Raw genomic sequence first — 18568 nt, forward strand, 5'->3', positions numbered from 1 at the left:
CAGGAAGGAGAGAGAGACAGAGGAAGGAGAGAGAGACAGAGAGGAAGGAGAGAGAGAGAGACACACAGAGGAAAGAGAGAGAGAGAGGAAAGAGAAACCCCTCGAACCCCCAGGTTGCAGAGCGCTCCTCCTCTAACCCACCCCTGAGGGACAGACTCTGGGGAGGGGGCAACTGGAGCTGCCTTTATTCCCAAATTACTCTTACTCCCCAAATATTTGGGAGACACTCCCCACCCCGCGGGACAGACCCCTTCCCCCCCCCCCACCCCCTCTCTCCCGGGGATGCTTACACTCTGCAGGCGGTCAGTCAGTTCCCGGCGGCGGTTCCGGCACTTGGCGGCTGCCAGCTTATTTCTCTCGCGGCGAACGCGGCGTTTCTCCTCCTCTTCGGCCGTGAGCTGCAGGAGACAAAGTATCATCAGTACAGAGAGGGAGCTTCACTACCTAACCCCGTGCTGTACCTGTCCTGGGAGTGTTTGATGGGGACAGTGTAGAGGGAGCTTTACTCTGTATCTAACCCCGTGCTGTACCTGTCCTGGGAGTGTTTGATGGGGACAGTGTAGAGGGAGCTTTACTCTGTATCTAACCCCGTGCTGTACCGGTCCTGGGAGTGTTTGATGGGGACAGTGTAGAGGGAGCTTTACTCTGTATCTAACCCCGTGCTGTACCTGTCCTGGGAGTGTTTGATGGGGACAGTGTAGAGGGAGCTTTACTCTGTATCTAACCCCGTGCTGTACCGGTCCTGGGAGTGTTTGATGGGGACAGTGTAGAGGGAGCTTTACTCTGTATCTAACCCCGTGCTGTACCTGTCCTGGGAGTGTTCGATGGGGGACAGTGTAGACGGAGCTTTACTCTGTATCTAACCCCGTGCTGTACCGGTCCTGGGAGTGTTTGATGGGGACAGTGTAGAGGGAGCTTTACTCTGTATCTAACCCCGTGCTGTACCTGTCCTGGGAGTGTTCGATGGGGGACAGTGTAGAGGGAGCATTACTCTATCTAATCCCGTGCTGTACCTGTCCTGGGAGTGTTTGATTGGGGGGGGGGGGGGGGGGGACAGTGTAGAGGGAGCTTTACTCTATCTAATCCCGTGCTGTACCTGTTCTGGGAATGTTTGATGGGGGACAGTGTAGAGGAAGCTTTACTATCTAACCCCGTGCTGTACCTGTCCTGGGAGTGTTTGATGGGGACAGTGTAGAGGGAGCTTTCCTCTGTATCTAACCCCGTGCTGTACCTGCCCTGGGAGTGTTTGATGGGGGACAGTGTAGAGGGAGCTTTCCTCTGTATCTAACCCCGTGCTGTACCTGCCCTGGGAGTGTTTGATGGGGACAGTGTAGAGGGAGCTTTACACTGTATCTAATCCCGTGCTGTACCTGTCCTGGGAGTGTTTGATGGGGACAGTGTAGATGGAGCTTTACTCTGTATCTAACCCCGTGCTGTATACCTGTCCTGGGAGTGTTTGATGGGGGACAGTGCAGAGGGAGCTTACTCTGTATCTAGCCCCGTGCTGTACCTGTCCTGGGAGTGTTTGATGGGAACAATATAGAGGGAGCTTTACTCTGTATCTACCCCGTGCTGTACCTGCCCTGGGAGTGTTTGATGGGGGACAGTGTAGAGGGAGCTTTCCTCTGTATCTAACCCCGTGCTGTACCTGCCCTGGGAGTGTTTGATGGGGGACAGTGTAGAGGGAGCTTTCCTCTGTATCTAACCCCGTGCTGTACCTGCCCTGGGAGTGTTTGATGAGGACAGTGTGGAGGGAACTTTACTCTGTATCTAACCCCGTGCTGTACCTGTCCTGGGAGTGTTTGATGGGGACAGTGTAGAGGGAGCTTTACTCTGTATCTAACCCCGTGCTGTACCTGTCCTGGGAGTGTTTGATGGGGAGCCTGGTTTGAATGCACCCCAATCCCAGCACATGAATGGATACATTTTATTTAAACCTTTGTAACTCTGACCTGAATAAATTACCCATTGCTGCGTGACAGATGCTGTATCTGGGCCACACCCTCACACACTTACCGTTTCATCTCGGGCCCTCCGAGGGCGACTGGGCCGGCTGGATTTTGACGGTTCAGCCCTGCCATAGGAGCACATGGCTGGGGTGGAGTAGCTGGTGCCCGGGAGGTTGTACGGGTCCATGCTGGGCTGGGGCAAGGCGGCCAGCTGAGACTGGGACTGGGCTGCGGAGGAAATGACAGTCGGTTGGACCATCCACTGCAGGTCCTGGCTGGTGGTGATGGCAGTCAGGGTTGGTACAAAGGATCCTGGCATCTCGCCGACACCCGTGGTACACTCCTGGAATAGATGGGAATGTAGGACATTTAGATCATGGTGCGGGGGGGATGGATGGGCTTTGGGAGGGCAGGTGGGTCAAAACCAAAAACCGCCACAATGGAAGCCAAGACCTTGGACACAGGGAGAAGGAGGTGGAATGGGAGCACAGGACACAATGACCACAAAGCAAACACCAAACAGGGTATTTAGCAACAAAATGGGAGCCCTCAGCATGTGGGCTTTAGACATGGGAGGGGGGCTCCATTTGTCCCAAGTAAGCTCTGCTGACTGGAGGGGGGAAGTCATGAGTCCCAAACCCTCCCCCATTGATTTTTAATTCATGGGATGTGGGCATCACTCACCAGGCCAGCATTTATTGCCCATCCCTAATTTCCCCTTGAACTGGGTGTCTCGCTCAGCCAGCCACATTGCTGTAGGTCATACATAGGCCAGACTGGGTAAGGATGGCAGATTTCCTTCCCTAAAGGAACATGTGAACCAGATGGGTTTTTTCCGACAACTGTCAGACTTTTAGTTCCAGCTTTTTATTGAATTCCAATTTCACCATTTGCTGTGGCGGGATTCAAACCCAGGTCCCCAGACCAGTGCTCTGGGTTACTCGTCCAGTGAAAATGCCATTAGGTCTTCTCTTCCCAAAGTCTCAGGCTCACCATGATCCCAGGGTTCAAACAAACCCCATCAGCAACTTTCCTTCCTTCATACAAGGTCCAGTTTGGGGGGGGGCACACAGACTGTATGGGGTAGATGGGAAAGAAAACCCTTCAGTCATAGAATCCCTACAGTGCAGAAGGAGGCCCATTGTCCTCACTGACAACAATCCCACCCAGACTTCATCCCCATAACTCCATGTATTTACCCTGCTAATCCCCCTGACATTAAAGGAGCAATCTATCATGGCCAATCCACCTAACCTGCACATCTTTGGCATGTGGGAGGAAACCTTAGCACCCCCAGAGGAAACCCATGCAGACTCTGCAGAGCGACCCAAGGCCGGAATTGAACCTGGGCCCCTGGTACTGTGAGGCAGCAGTGCTAACCCACTCTGCCACCATGTTGCACACAGTCAGCAATGTACATGATTCTACCTTGTCAACTGGCTTCTGAATGTCTTTTTTCCCTGGGGGTGTGGGTGGGGAAAGAGGTATCGGACCCTAACCCCACTCAAAGTAGATCAACAATGAACAGTGAGCAGTTAACAGGAGCACATACCTCCCCAAGGGGAGGAAGTGGTGCAGTGTAATTCTCATTGGACGAATAATCCAGAGACGATCTGGGTTCAAATCCCACCACAGCAGATGGTGAAGTGTCAATTCAATAAAAAAATTGGTATTAAAAATCTAATGGCCATGCAACCATTGTCAATTGTTGTAAAAACCCATCTGGTTCACTAATGTCCTCTAGGAAATCTGCTGACTTTACCTGGTCTGACCTACATTAACACCACAATGAAGTTACTGTGACAATGTGGACACTACTTGTGACACTAAGTAAAATAAATAAATGTGACTCCAGACCCACAGCAATGTGGTCGACTCAACTGTCCTCTTAAATGGAGGGCAATAAGTGCTGGCCCAGCCAGCGATGCCCACATTCCATGAACTAATATATTTAAAACATTTAATCAGTGCAAAGTGGATACAAGAACAAGTCTTATGGGACATTTGACAACAATTCTCTCTAGAATCTGTCCCCCACCAGCCACGCACCCTCTTCCATCCTTCCTGAACCAAGTCCGGAGATGCCCACATGCTGCCCCACTTGGAGGGTGGCAAGAACTGGAGGAACAGTTCTGAGGTTGGCCATTAGGAGGAGGACGACGCCAGAGACAGACAGATGCTTCTAAATCACCACGTCTGTTTAGCTGTATCGGGCAGACATTCTTGCCCGTGTTGTGGCCAGTTTATCCCCCACCGGCAAATAGGAGACACTAAACTATATAGGGGACCTGAACCCACGCTGCCCTATACCACAGAGGCTGCATTGTATACAGGCCGCTGTTAAGAACCAAAATGCAAGTCACACACAAAAAAATCCAATCCGCTTTTAAGTTCAGTGACATTTAGCCGCAATTCTGCTACCCACAGCAAGATCCACAAGCTGGAGGGCCCCACTTCCAGCTTTTATTTGAGGGTGGTGTTGCGGACAGTGTTGGGAGTGATATTGTCCGCAACATCTACTCCTGTTGACTGCTCTCAATGTTCGTTGGAGAAAAAGGGACCGTGAGCAAGCACACTAATTTTCTTTGCCCCCTTGTTGGATTGTACAGTAAACAAATATTTCTTCAAATTTCATGTTTCAAATCAGAAAAGAGAATTCTTGAATAGAATATTCCCTCCCTGCTTTTATTGGGGGGGGGGGGGGAGCGGAAGAGAAAAAGAGTGGGGCTAGCTCAGATGCTAGCATAGACATAATGGGCCGAAATGCCCTCCTCCTAGGGCGGCACGGTAGCAGCAGTGCCAACCACTGTGCTTCACAGCTCCAGGGACCTGGGTTCGATTCCCGGCTTGGGTCACTGTCTGTGTGGAGTTTGCACATTCTCCTCGTGTCTGCGTGGGTTTCCTCCGGGTGCTCCGGTTTCCTCCCACAGTCCAAAGATGTGCGGGTTAGGTTGATTGGCTGTGCTAAAATTGCCCCTTAGTGTCCTGGGATGCGTAGGTTAGAGGGATTAACAAGTAAAATATGTAGGGTTATGGGGGTAGGGCCTGGGTGGGATTGTGGTCGGTGCAGACTCGATGGGCCGAATGGCCTCTTTCTCTGCTGTAGGATTTCTACGATTTCTGCCCGGTGACCATTCCAAAGATTCTGCGTTCAAAGACTGAGGACATATAGAATCCCTACAGTGCAGGTGGTGGCCATTCGGCCCATCAGGTCTATACCGACCACAATCCCACCCAGCCCCCATCCCTGTAGCCCCACATTTACCCTGCTAACCCCCCCCCCCCCCAAGTAGAACTGCTGGATCCAGCCAGCAATTAAAAATATTAAAATACTAACGTGCTGGGAGGGAAAATAAACTCAACTTCATTTCCTGAAAGAGTCATTTACTGGATTCGAAACCCAATTTCTCTGCTCGCCAAACCTGCTGAATTTTTCTTTTGCAGTTTGTGTTTTTAAAAATTGTAGATCTCCAGTATTTTGTTTGCTTTTTATAATTTTTTAAAAATTGATTAAGTTGCTTTGGGCTTCAATAGACAGCCAGACACCAGGGATGGATGAGTTGTTTCGAGTTTAGTGTATTTAGTGTCACATTCGCAGTAACTCCATTGCAGTGTTAAAATTCCCTAAAAAGATCCCTTTTAAAATATTATGAAGTTGTTTTAGGTTGCAAATGCACAGGCGGATTCTTAGGGATGGAGGAGTTGCAATTGTGTAACTTGCAATAGTGGCATCCATCCATTCATAAAAAGAGCGGGCTGGTTGTCTGTGGGCGGAGCCCGCGTCTCCTTCCTCCCCCCGCCCCCCCCCCCGGCCGAGGCCGTGCGCGAGATTCCAAATGACAGCGTGGTCGCCTAGCAACGTTCCAAAATAGAACGTGACCGACGTCAGCGCGTCGGCGGGGCCGTTGCGTGCGTAACGTCACCAGGAGCATTCCAACACGTCAACCTTACGTACGTAGCTCGGGGGGCCAGGTAGCACCGTGCGTGCGAAAGCCGCTCCGCCCCCCCCTCCCCTCCAAAATTGGGGGCTGGGAGACCGATTCTAACCGATGCAAGAGGCGGAATGCAGAAGCAGGCACATGATCCCCCTTTGCATTGGTCCGGGCTGACTTTCTGATTTGCAATAATTCTTATTTTTAAAAGAATGACAGTACCCAACCCCCCCCCCCATCTCCCCCACTGCAACATTCACGTTGTGACATTGGGGGTAGTGACAACAATTTGGCCCTGATGCAAAAGTGGGGAGGAAGAAAGTTTGGGTTCCCCCTTTGCATCCCAACACACACGGGCATGTTTGCAATTTATTATATATATTATATTATATATAAATATTAAATATATAATAAATTGCAAACTATATATCATTATGAATATACATTATGAATATACATTATGAATATACATTATGAATATACATTATGAATATACATTATTTAAAAAGTTCAGCTGAATGGACTTTACCTGGGCTGCGGTGGTGGGACTCCCCACACTCTGGCTGAAGGAATCCACGGATGACAGGTACTGGGGCTCCGAAGGGGAAGAGCTGCAGCGAGAAGCCGAGTCAAAGTCGCCGGAGAATCCCTGGTACATGTCCTCCCAGTCGGTGATGAGCCAGGATTTGTCGCCCTTGGAATCCAGCTTTGTTGGGTGCACAGGTATCCAAGTCAGAGAGGAGAGGGGGTCGGTGGGGAGGGGAGGGGGTTAAAAAGTAGAGAAGCAAAAGAAATCCAGCAGTGTTGTAGCTTTAGCTGTTGCTGTTCCTGGTGCTGGTAGAACAGACTTGTGTCCCCCACTCTGTTTGTTTCTGTCTGCCTCTCTCCGCCGGCTCTGACTTTATGAATGAACCGACTTCTCGGATTCACCTCTTTTATACCAACGTATCCCTCTGACGTCAGGCTCATTAGAATAGCAACACAACAGCGGCTGCAAAGGGCCGAATTTCGCCGGGAAAGCCCGCACGCAGCCTCACCGAAAGCGGCAGGGATGAAGCACAACACCGCCCGCCCCGCCGGTGTCCCGCTCGCCGCCCCGCCACTCGCCTTTATGGCCGGGAAAAGGCGATAAAACCCCTTTATTTTCTCCCTGGTGCGGCGGGAGCCCCGCCTCTCCGGGATCCCTGACGTACATGCCCAAATATGGAACTGTGTAGTTGGCTGTTTACTGGTAACCAAGCACTGACGTCAGAGGGAATCCCTCTCTAGACAGCGGCTCCATCAGAGAGCGTTTAAAATAGCAACCCCAAATAGTCTCTTTTATTTTTAAAATTCATGGTTATGGACCCACCTTTTTTGAAACTATCAATTGGCTTTAAAGTTTATTTATTGGTGAGTCACAAGTAGGCTTACATTAACACTGCAATGAAGTTACTGTGAAAATCCCCAATGCATTGATGTGCCATCCTCCAGCTCAAACTTTTTTCACTGGGTTGCACTTTCGGAATAAAAATTTGCTCACCCCACACCGAATTCTTTATTGATAAGAAATACATTCAAAAAAACTCCTCCTAGCAGTGCTTGATTCATAACATAGAACACAACTACTTTATAATATGATCATGGGACATCCAGAAAGTATAAAACAATGCTTGTTTAAACCATGTTTAAATGTTTCTTTGATTGTCCTTGAATCTTCCCGCCACACTTGCCACCCTCTCTGGCCGCACCAGTGTGGCGCGCCGCACCCTTTGGGAACCACTGCTCTAGCTGGACTGGAGCGCAAGTTTGAAACCATAGAAACCCTACAGTACAGAAAGAGGCCATTCGGCCCATCGAGTCTGCACCGACCACAATCCCACCCAGGCCCTACCCCTATATCCCTACACATTTTACCCGCTAATCCCTCTAATCTATGCATCCCACGACACTAAGGGGCAATTTTAGCATGGCCAATCAACCTAACCCGTACGTCTTTGGACTGTGGGAGGAAACCGGAGCACCCGGAGGAAACCCATGCAGACACGAGGAAAATGTGCAAACTCCACACAGACAGTGACCCAAGCCGGGAATTGATTTGATTTGATTTAGTATTCATACTTGGGGTGTCGGGAAAGATATAAGGTGACTTGATTTGATTTATTATTGTCACATGTATTGGGTTACAGTGAAAAGTATTGTTTCTTAGAGACAAAACATACCGTTCATAGAGTACATAGGGGAGAAGGAAAGGAGAGGGTGCAGAATATGGTGTTACAGTCATAGCTAGGGTATAGAGAAAAGTCGGCTTAATATAAGGTGATTGGAGTTGATTTATTATTGTCACATATATTGGGATACAGTGAAAAGTATTGTTTCTTATACACTATACAGGCAAAGCACACCGTTCATAGAGTACTTTTTATTTGATTGTTATTGTCACATGTATTGAGATACAGTTTGTTTATTTATTTGTGTCAGAAGTAGGCTTACATTAACACTGCAATGAAGTTGCTGTGAAAATCCCCTCGTTGTCACACTCCTGCACCTGTTCGGGTACACTGAGGGAGAATTCAGCACGGCCAATGCACCTAACGGTCACCTGGACTCGAAACATCAGCTCTTTTCTCTCTTTACAGATGCTGCCAGGTCTGCTGATATTTTCCAGCGTTTTCTCTTTTGGTTCCAAACATCAGGGTTTGCCTTGAATCTAAGTGATCCTTACAGTCCTCCCAACCCTAAGTCCTACAAGCCCCCGCCGCCTCCGCCCCCCCCCCCCCCCCCCTCTCAGAGCCCAGAGGCCAAAGTTTGTCATTCCCAAGTGGTTGTGTCTGGGTCGCAGTCTAACACGAGGACTAATTGTCGGTAAGCTTCACTCCCATCCTCACCTGCAGCACATCCTACCCATCAGATTCAGAATAAGCTTTAAGGCTCTGATTTCAGTAAGTTGTATGTGTGGCTGTCTGCTGGCGAGGCCTGCGGTTTGTTGTTTTTAAACATGGAAAACACTTTCTGCGTGTTTCTTTTTTGCCTGAGGGGTGTGTATGTAGGAGAGAGAGAGGTTACTTCCTCCCCCCTCCAAGGCTTCCCCCAGACACTTGTTGTTGACATTCCGATAGTGAGTCGTCACCTACTGCCATGACCTTGTGGGGAAAGCTGCCTTGACTGAGAACGAAACACACCACACACGTGGGTTTCCTGTAAAGGGGCTGAGCCACTGATTTGATACAAGCCCCTGCTTGTCATTCAGTGCTGGCCTCAATATGAAAATAAAACAATGTACACATCACACCCACTATAAAGGCAGAGGGTGTATCCAAGCACTGGGAGCCCGTGCAAACTTTAAAACAATTTTATGGGCCAGAAACAATGATTTAAACAATGATTTAAACAATGATTTATGGCCTACTCCTGCTTCTAGTTTCTATGATTTGGAAAAGAATGCGTGAATGTGCATTGTTGTAGCACCTTTCACATCAGCACCCTAATGACGTCGCCACTGTTGGAATGTAAGAAACATTTTTCTTTAATTACTTCTGTTTTACCCACAAGAGAGACAAACAAAATCCAAGCAGACAAGAAAAGGCATCGCAGCTCATCGAATCCCGACAGTACAGGAGGCTATTCGGCCTATCGAGTTTACATCGGCCCTCCGACAGACCATCTCACTCAAGCCTAATCTCTGTAATCCCATGTATTTACCCCACTAACCTACACATCTTTGGACACTAAGGGGCAATTCAGCATGGCCAATCCACCTGACCTATACATCTTTGGACACTAAGGGGCAATTTAGCATGGCCAATCCACCTAACCTATACATCTTTGGACACTAAGGGGCAATTTAGCATGGCCAATCCACCTAACCCGCACACCTTTGGACACTAAGTGGCAATTTAGCATGGCCAATCCACCTAACCTATACATCTTTGGACACTAAGGGGCAATTTAGCATGGCCAATCCACCTAACCTGCACATCTTTGGACACTAGGGGCCAATTCAGCATGGCCAATCCACCTGACCTATACATCTTTGGATACTAAGGGGCAATTTAGCATGGCCAATCCACCTAACCTATACATCTTTGGACACTAAGGGGCAATTTAGCATGGCCAATCCACCTAACCTATACATCTTTGGATACTAAGAGGCAATTTAGCATGGCCAATCCACCTAACCCGCACATCCCTGGACACTAAGGGGCAATTTAGCATGGCCAATCCACCTAACCTACATATCTTTGGACACTAAGGGGCAATTTGGCATGGCCAATCCACCTAACCTATACATCTTTGGACACTAAGGGGCAATTTAGCATGGCCAATCCACCTAACCTAAACATCTTTGGACACTAAGGGGCAATTTAGCATGGCCAATCCACCTAACCTATACATCTTTGGACAACTAAGGGGCAATTTAGCATGGTCAATCCACCTAACCTATACATCGTTAGACACTAAGGGGCAATTTAGCATGGCCAATCCATCTAACCTACATATCTTTGGACACTAAGGAGCAATTTAACATGACCAATCAACTAAGCTGCACATCTTTGGACTGTGGGAGGAAACCGGAGCACCCGGAGGAAACTCACGCAGACACGGGGCGAATGTACAAACTCTGCACAGAGAATGACCCAAGGCTGGAATTCAAACCCGGGTCCCTGGCGCTGTGAGGCAGCAGTGCTAAGCACTTGCCACTGTGCCACCCTATCTGCCCTGCACCCTGCCCCACATCCTGGTTCTATGTGTCTCGCATCCTGCTGCTATCCACCCAGTGTCCTGCCCCTCTCTGCTCCGCGTCCTGTCCTATCTGCGCCATGTCCTGCCCCTCTCTGCCCCATGTCCTGCCCAGTATCCTATTCCCCATGGGCACCGACTGCTGCAGTGCTTGCAGTCCAACCCTCTGACCCAGATCTACCTGGAGCATATGGTGCGGATCTCTCTGCCCCGAGTTGGTGTGGCACTGAGAGAGGAGATGGAGCAGCAGCTGAGATGACACAGGAACAGGCCCAAACAGGTCCGGGTGGCGTGTGAACAGACGCAAGTGCTGGAGGCCATTTACAGCGGCTGACAGGCTTAATGATGTCAGCAATAACAACACGGGGAAGGTTTCCCACTTCATGGAATCCCGGCTGACATCCTAGCTCAGGGAGTGCTGCACTGTCAGAGGCACTACCCTTTTGATGAGATCTTCAATGGAGATCCCACCTCTGATGATACTGTGCTCACAATATATTTGCAGTTTACACCGACCTTCCAACAGAGCATCTTATCCAAGCCCTATCCCAGTAACCCCATGCATTTACTCCACTAACTGACACATCTTGGGACACTAAGGGACAACTTAGCATGACCAATCCATCCAACATACAGATTATTGAACACTAAGGGGCAATTTAGCATGGCCAATCCACCTAACCTGCACATCTTTAGACACTAGGAGGCAATTTAACATGGCCAATCCACCTAACGTATACATCTTTAGACACTAAGGGGCAATGTATCATGACTAATCCACCTAACCTATACATCTTTAGACACTAAGGGGCAATTTATCATGGCCGATCCATCTAACCTACATATCTTTGGAGTGTGGGAGGAAACTGGAGCACCCGGAGGAAAACCCATGCAGACATGGGGAGAACGTGCAGACTCCACACAGACAGTCACCTGGGGCCGGAAATGAACCCAAGTCTCTGGCGCTGTGAGGCAGCAGCGCTAACCACTGTGCCACCGTGCCACCTTGCCGTTGTTAGTCCTTTGATTGGCCACACTATATTGCCCCTTAGTGTCAGGGGAAATAGCAGTATGAATATGTGGGGTTACGGGGATAGGACCTGGGTGGGATTGTTGTCGGTGCTGGCTCGATGGGCTGAATGGCCTCCTTCTGTCCTGTAGGGATTCTATTATTCTAAGTTAAATGGGGACAGACAAGGTGGATAGAGGGAAACCAACTCTGCTGATTGGAGAATCTCGGACTACTGGATACGGCCCAAAGAAATTAGAGGCAATACGTTTGAGAGTGAATTTTGGAAATATTTCTACAGACATCACTGCAATTGCTGCTGCATCAACTATTAGTTTAAAATTAAAGATTGATAGACTTCTGTTTGCCAGTGGTGCTAAAGGATATGGGGCATAAGGTGTCCGTATGAAGTTAGCACACAGAGTAGCCATGATTTCACTGACTGGCAGAACAGGCCGGAAATGCCACACTGTCCCTGTGTTCATTTTAAACACCAAAATCAGTCTCAAGCATAGAATAAATCTCTCCCTCTACACTATCCCCATTAAACACTCCCAGGACAGGTGTAGCACGGGGTTAGATACAGAGTAAAGCTCCCTCTACACTGTCTCCATCAAACACTCCCAGGATAGGTACAGCATGGGGTTAGATTTAGAGTAAAGCTCCCTCTACACTGTCCCCAACAAACACTCCCAGGACAGGTACAGCACGGGGTTAGGTACAGAGTAAAGCTCCCTCTACACTGTCCCCCATCAAACACTCCCAGGACAGATACAGCACGGGGTTAGGTACAGAGTAAAGCTCCCTCTACACTGTCCCCATCAAACACTCCCAGGGCAGGTACAGCATGGGGTTAGATTTAGAGTAAAGCTCCCTCTACACTGTCCCCAACAAACACTCCCAGAACAGGTACAGCACAGGGTTAGGTACAGAGTAAAGCTCCCTCTGCACCGTCCCCATCAAACACTCCCAGGACAGGTACAGCACGGGGTTAGATACAGAGTAATACTCCCTCTACACTGTCCCCATCAAACACTCCCAGGACAGGTACAACACTGGGTTAGATACAGAGTAAAGCTCCCTCTGCGCCGACCCCATCAAACACTCCCAGGACAGGTACAGCACTGGGTTAGATACAGAGTAAAACTCCCTCTACATTGTCCCCCATCAAACACTCCCAGGACAGGTACAGCATGGGGTTAGATACAGAGTAAAGCTCCCTCTACATTATGAGATATTTTCGTATCCAATCCTGGATATCCTATGACATCCTGGTATTTCATTATCAATAATTGCTAAATTACTTATAATTTAATGTGTGGAATTAAATTGCCCGACCTCATTTGACACAGGACCCTAATACTGAACAGAACTTTCCATCTTGTCAGTCTGGCTTCTATTGGAACCCATATCCCAAAAATGTAAGGGCTGTGGACCAACTTAGCGGTCACGGGCATTCGGCCTCTGATCTTCGGGTAAGCGTTCTCCAAGGCGGCCTTCACGACACTCGACAGCGCAGAGTCGCTGAGCAGAGACTGATAGCCAAGTTCTGCACACATGAGGACAGCCTAAACCGGGATCTTGGGTTCATGTCACACTATCTGTAATCCCCATGACTTGCCCGGGCTTGCAAAATCTCACTAACTGTCCTGGTTGGAAACAATACACATCTCTTTAACCTGTGCTTAATGCTCTCTCCACTCACACTGTCTGTACTTTTAAGACTTGATTACCTGTAAAGACTTGCATTCCAATCATTATTTTTGTAAATTGAGTTTGTGTCTTTATATGCCCTGTTTGTGAACAGAACTCCCACTCACCTGACGAAGGGGCAGCGCTCCAAAAGCTAGTGGCTTTTGCTACCAAATAAACCTGTTGGACTTTAACCTGATGTTGTGAGACTTCTTACTGGATCAACTTAACGCACAGATCTGTTGACTACTTTTCCATCATATTGTATTGTTTTATTTCTGTTTCTGGTGGGGGAGCAGGTATGTATTAGCGGTGCACTGACATTGTTTTACACTCGATAATGAATGACACACAGTGGATTTGCTGCATGTATTGTATTCTAACACTTCTCTCAAATTACATTTCTGAAAGTTGGAAGTTCATCAGATTTCTTTATACTGCAGTGAAGTGCAGTAAGCACCAGATACAGTTAGACATTGCTTCACTCACAATGTCCAATTCCATCACTGTCTATCGCAATCCACTGTCTAATGCACCCACTGCAAAATGCACCCATTGTCTAATGCACCCACTGCCTAATGCACCCACTGCCTAATGCACCCACTGCCTAATGCACCCACTGTCTAATGCACCCACTGCCTAATGCACCCACTGTCTAATGCACCCACTGTCTAATGCACCCACTGTCTAATGCACCCACTGCCTAATGCACCCACTGCCTAATGCACCCACTGCAAAATGCACTAACTGCTTAATGCACCCACTGTCTAATGCACCCACTGTCTAATGCACCCACTGCCTAATGCACCCACTGCCTAATGCACCCACTGTCTAATGCACCCACTGTCTGATGCACCTCACTGCCTAATGCACCTCACTGCCTAATGCACCCACTGTCTAATGCACCCACTGCCTAATGCACCCACTGCCTAATGCACCCACTGCCTAATACACCCACTGCCTAATGCACCCACTGTCTAATGCACCCACTGCTTAATGCACCCACTGCCTAATGCACCCACTGTCTAATGCAACCCACTGCCTAATGCACCCCACTGCCTAATGCACCCACTGTCTAATGCACCCACTGCCTAATGCACCCACTGCCTAATGCACCCACTGTCTAATGCACCCACTGCCTAATGCACCCACTGCCTAATGCACCCACTGTCTAATGCACCCACTGCCTAACACACCAAGTGCCTATCACACCCACTGCCTAACACATCCACTGCCTAATGCACCCCACTGCCTAATGCATCCACTGCCTAATGGACCCCACTGCCTAATGCACCCGCTGCCTAATGGACCCACTGCCTCATGCACCCAGTGCCTAATGGACCCACTGCCCTATGCACCCAGTGCCTAATGTACCACAGTCTAATGCACCCACTATCCAACATTCAATTCGATGTCCATGAAACTATTATTGATTGTTGTAAAACCCAACATCTGCTTCATCAATGTCCTTTAGGGAAGGAAATCTGCCACGGCAATGTGGTTGATTCTTAACTGCCCTCTGAAATGGCCAAGCAAGGGCAATAGGGGATGGGCAACAAATGCTGGCCTGCCTTGCTGGTGACTCCCACATCTCCGTAATCCTGTCAATACTGCCCGCTGCCACAGGGGATGTAGAACTGGAGAGAGGCGGGCCGGACCAAGGTATGATGATAATAGGGCTTTTGATGAGGCCCCACATGGGTGACTGATCGCGAAGGTTTGAACCCATGACAACCAAGGAAATTTGGCAAATTGGTTCCAGAATTGGCTGAGTGGCGGGAGCAGAGGGTATTAGTCGAGCGGTGTTCTGACTGAAAGGTTGTGTCCAGTGAGGTCCCGCAGGGATTAGTGCTAGGGCCCTTGCTATTTGTGGTTTATATAAATGATTTAGACTTGATGGCTGGAGGGTTGATCAGTAAGTCCGTGGATGATATAATGACTGGTGCGCTGCTAAAGAGAGAGGAGGATATCCTGAGATTACAGCAGGATATAGACGGGCTGGTCAGATGGGCTGATCAGTGGAAAATGGAATTCATAGAGTCATAGAGGTTTACAGCATGGAAACAGGCCCTTCGGCCCAACTTGGCCATGCTGCCCTTTCTTTTTTAAAACTCCTAAGTTAATCCCAATTGCCCGCATTTGGCCCATATCCCTCTATACCCATCTTATCCATGTAACTGTCTAAATACTTTTTAAAAGACAAAATTGTACCCGCCTCTACTACTACCCTGGCAGCTTGTTCCAGACACTCACCACCCTCTGTGTGAAAAAATTGCCCCTCTGGACACTTTTGCATCTCTCCCCTCTCACCTTAAACCTATGCCCTCTAGTTTTAGACTACCCTACCTTTGGGAAAAGATGTTGACTATCTAGCTGATCTGTGCGCCTCATTATTTTATAGACCTCTATAAGATCACCCCTCAGCCTCCTACGCTCCAGAGAAAAAAGTTCCAGTCTATCCAGCCTCTCCTTATAACTCAATCCATCAAGTCCCGGTAGCATCCTAGTAAATCTTTTCTGCACTCTTTCTAGTTTAATAATATCCTTTCTATAATAGGGTGACCAGAATTGCACACAGTATTCCAAGTGTGGCCTGACCAATATCTTGTACAACTTCAACAAGACATTCCAACTCCTGTATTCAATGTTCTGACCGATGAAACCAAGCATGCCGAATGCCTTCTTCACCACTCTGTCCACCTGTGACTCCACTTTCAAGGAGTTATGAACATGTACCCCAAGATCTCTTTGTTCTGTAACTCTCCCCAACGCCCTACCATTAACTGAGTAAGTCCTGCCCTGGTTCAATCTCCCAAAATGCATCACCTCGCATTTATCTAAATTAAACTCCATCTGCCATTCGTCAGCCCACTGGCCCAATTGATCAAGATCCCGTTGCAATTGGAGATAATTTTCTTCACTGTCCACTATGCCATCAATCTTAGTGTCATCTGCAAACGTACTAACGATGCCTCCTATATTCTCATCCAAATCATTAATATAAATGACAAATAACAGTGGGCCCAGCACCGATCCCTGAGGCACACCGCTGGTCACAGGCCTCCAGTTTGAAAAACAACCCTCGACAACCACCCTCTGGCTTCTGTTACCTTTAAGACCTGGCTGGCTGTAGGATTCGCATTCTAATCAGTATTCTGCAACTTGATTTTGTCTGTTTGCACTGTTTGAGAGCACATTTCCACTCCATCTGACGAAGGAGCAGCACTCCGAAAGCTTATGGTATTTGCTACCAAATAAACCTGTTGGACTTTAACCTGGTGTTGTGAGACTTCTTACTGTGTTCACCCCAGTCCAACGCCGGCATCTCCATATTCTGTCAAGAAGCCAATTTTGTATCCATTTAGATACCTCACCCTGGATCCCATGAGATTTAACCTTATGCAACAACCTACCATGCGGTACCTTGTCAAAGGCCTTCTAAAGTCCATGTCGACAACATCAACTGCACTGCCCTCATCGACCTTCTTGGTTACCCCTTCAAAAAACTCAATCAAGTTTGTGAGAAATGATTTTCCACTCACAAAGCCATGCTGACTGTCCCTAATCAGTCCTTGCGTCTCTAAATGCCTGTAGATCCTGTCTCTCAAAATACCTTCCAACAATTTACCCACCACAGATGTGAGGCTCACTGGCCTGTAGTTCCCAGGCTTTTCCCTGCAGCCCTTTTTAAACAAAGGCACAATATTTGGCACTCTCCAATCTTCAGGCACCTCACCCGTTACTATCGATGATTCAAATATCTCGGCTGGATATCTCAATCCAGATAAGTGTGAAGTGATGCATTTTAAAAAAATCTTATTTTATTAGTGTCCCGAGTAGGCTTACATTAACGCTGCAATGAAGCTACTGTGAAAATCCCCTAGTTGCCACACTCCGGCGCCTATTCGGGTACACTGAGGAAGAATTTAGCACCTAACCAGCACGTCTTTCAGACTGAGGGAGGAAATTGGAGCACCCGGAGGAAACCCACGCAGACACCGGGAGAACGTGCAGACTCTGCACAGACAGTGACCCGAGCCGGGAATCGAACCCTGGTCCCTGGCGCTGTGAGGCAGCAGTGCTAACCACTGTGCCACCGTTCCACTGTTCCGCCCACCTGCCACTTGGGCAGGATTAAAAAAAGTAAGGGAATTCATGGTGAAAGGTAGGAAAACAGCAAGGATCAGAGAGACCTTGGTGAGCATCTTACACCGGTCCCTTAAGTTAGCAGGATGAAGTGGTTAAGAAGGTATATGGTATCATAGAAATAGAAATCATAGAAACCCTACAGTGCAGAAGGAGGCCATTTGGCCCATCGAGTCTGCACCGACCACAATCCCACCCAGGCCCTACCCCCACATATTTACCCACTAATCCCTCTAACCTACGCATCTCAGGACTCTAAGGGGCAATTTTTAACCTGGCCAATCAACCTAACCCGCACATCTTTGGACTGTGGGAGGAAACCGGAGCACCCGGAGGAAACCCACGCAGACACGAGGAGAATGTGCAAACTCCACACAGACAGTGACCCGAGCCGGGAATCGAACCCGGGACCCTGGAGCTGTGAAGCAGCATTGCTAACCACTGTGCTACCGTGCCTTTATTAGCCTTTATTAGCCAAGGCTTAGAGTTTAAGAACAGGAAGGTTATAGAACATAGAACATTACAGCGCAGTACAGGCCCTTCGGCCCTCGATGTTGCGCCGACCAGTGAAACCAATCTAAAGCCCTTCTAACCGACACTATTCCAATATCATCCATATGTTTATCCAATGACCATTTAAATGCCCTTAATGTTGGCAAGTCCACTACTGCTGCCGACAGGGCATTCTGCTGGAACTGTATAAAATGTTGGTTAGGCCACAGATAGAAAACTAGTTTTAGTTCTGGAGTCCACATTATAGGAGGGAGGTGATAGCAGTGGGAAACGTGCAGAGGAGATTTACTATACCATGTTGCCTGAGCTGGAGAGTTTAAGTTATGAAGAGAGATTGGATAGACTGGGATTGTTTCCCTTGGAGCAGAGACTGAGGGGGGGATACGATTGAAATGTGTAAGATTACGAGGGGCAGAAATTGAGTTGGCCGGAAGAAATCTTACCCCTTGGTGGAGGGATCAATGACTGGGGGGGGGGGGGGGGGGGCATAGATTTAAGGTAAGGGGGTTCAGGGGGATGTGAGGAAAGGACTTTTCACCCAAAGGGTGGTGGGAGTCTGGAACTCACTGCCTGAAAGAAATGGAAGAGGCAGGAACCCTCACAACATT

At 48.5% G+C, this 18568-nt stretch overlaps 1 protein-coding gene across 1 annotated transcript; it reads right to left on the minus strand.

The window, feature by feature from the left end:
• Nucleotides 1-290: 290 nt before the first annotated feature.
• LOC144491091 (protein FosB-like) lies at nt 291-6744 on the minus strand (the record flags this gene model as incomplete). The annotated part of the gene is made up of 3 exons (XM_078208773.1): nt 6411-6744; nt 2017-2292; nt 291-398 (listed from the first exon to the last, which is right to left on the minus strand). Coding segments are annotated over exons 1-3 (513 nt in total), but the record flags the coding sequence as incomplete, so codon positions are not given.
• Between the last annotated feature and the right edge of the window lie 11824 nt (nt 6745-18568).

The sequence above is a fragment of the Mustelus asterias genome, unplaced genomic scaffold, assembly GCF_964213995.1.
Source record: "Mustelus asterias unplaced genomic scaffold, sMusAst1.hap1.1 HAP1_SCAFFOLD_4415, whole genome shotgun sequence".
In the NCBI taxonomy this organism is placed as follows: domain Eukaryota; kingdom Metazoa; phylum Chordata; class Chondrichthyes; order Carcharhiniformes; family Triakidae; genus Mustelus; species Mustelus asterias.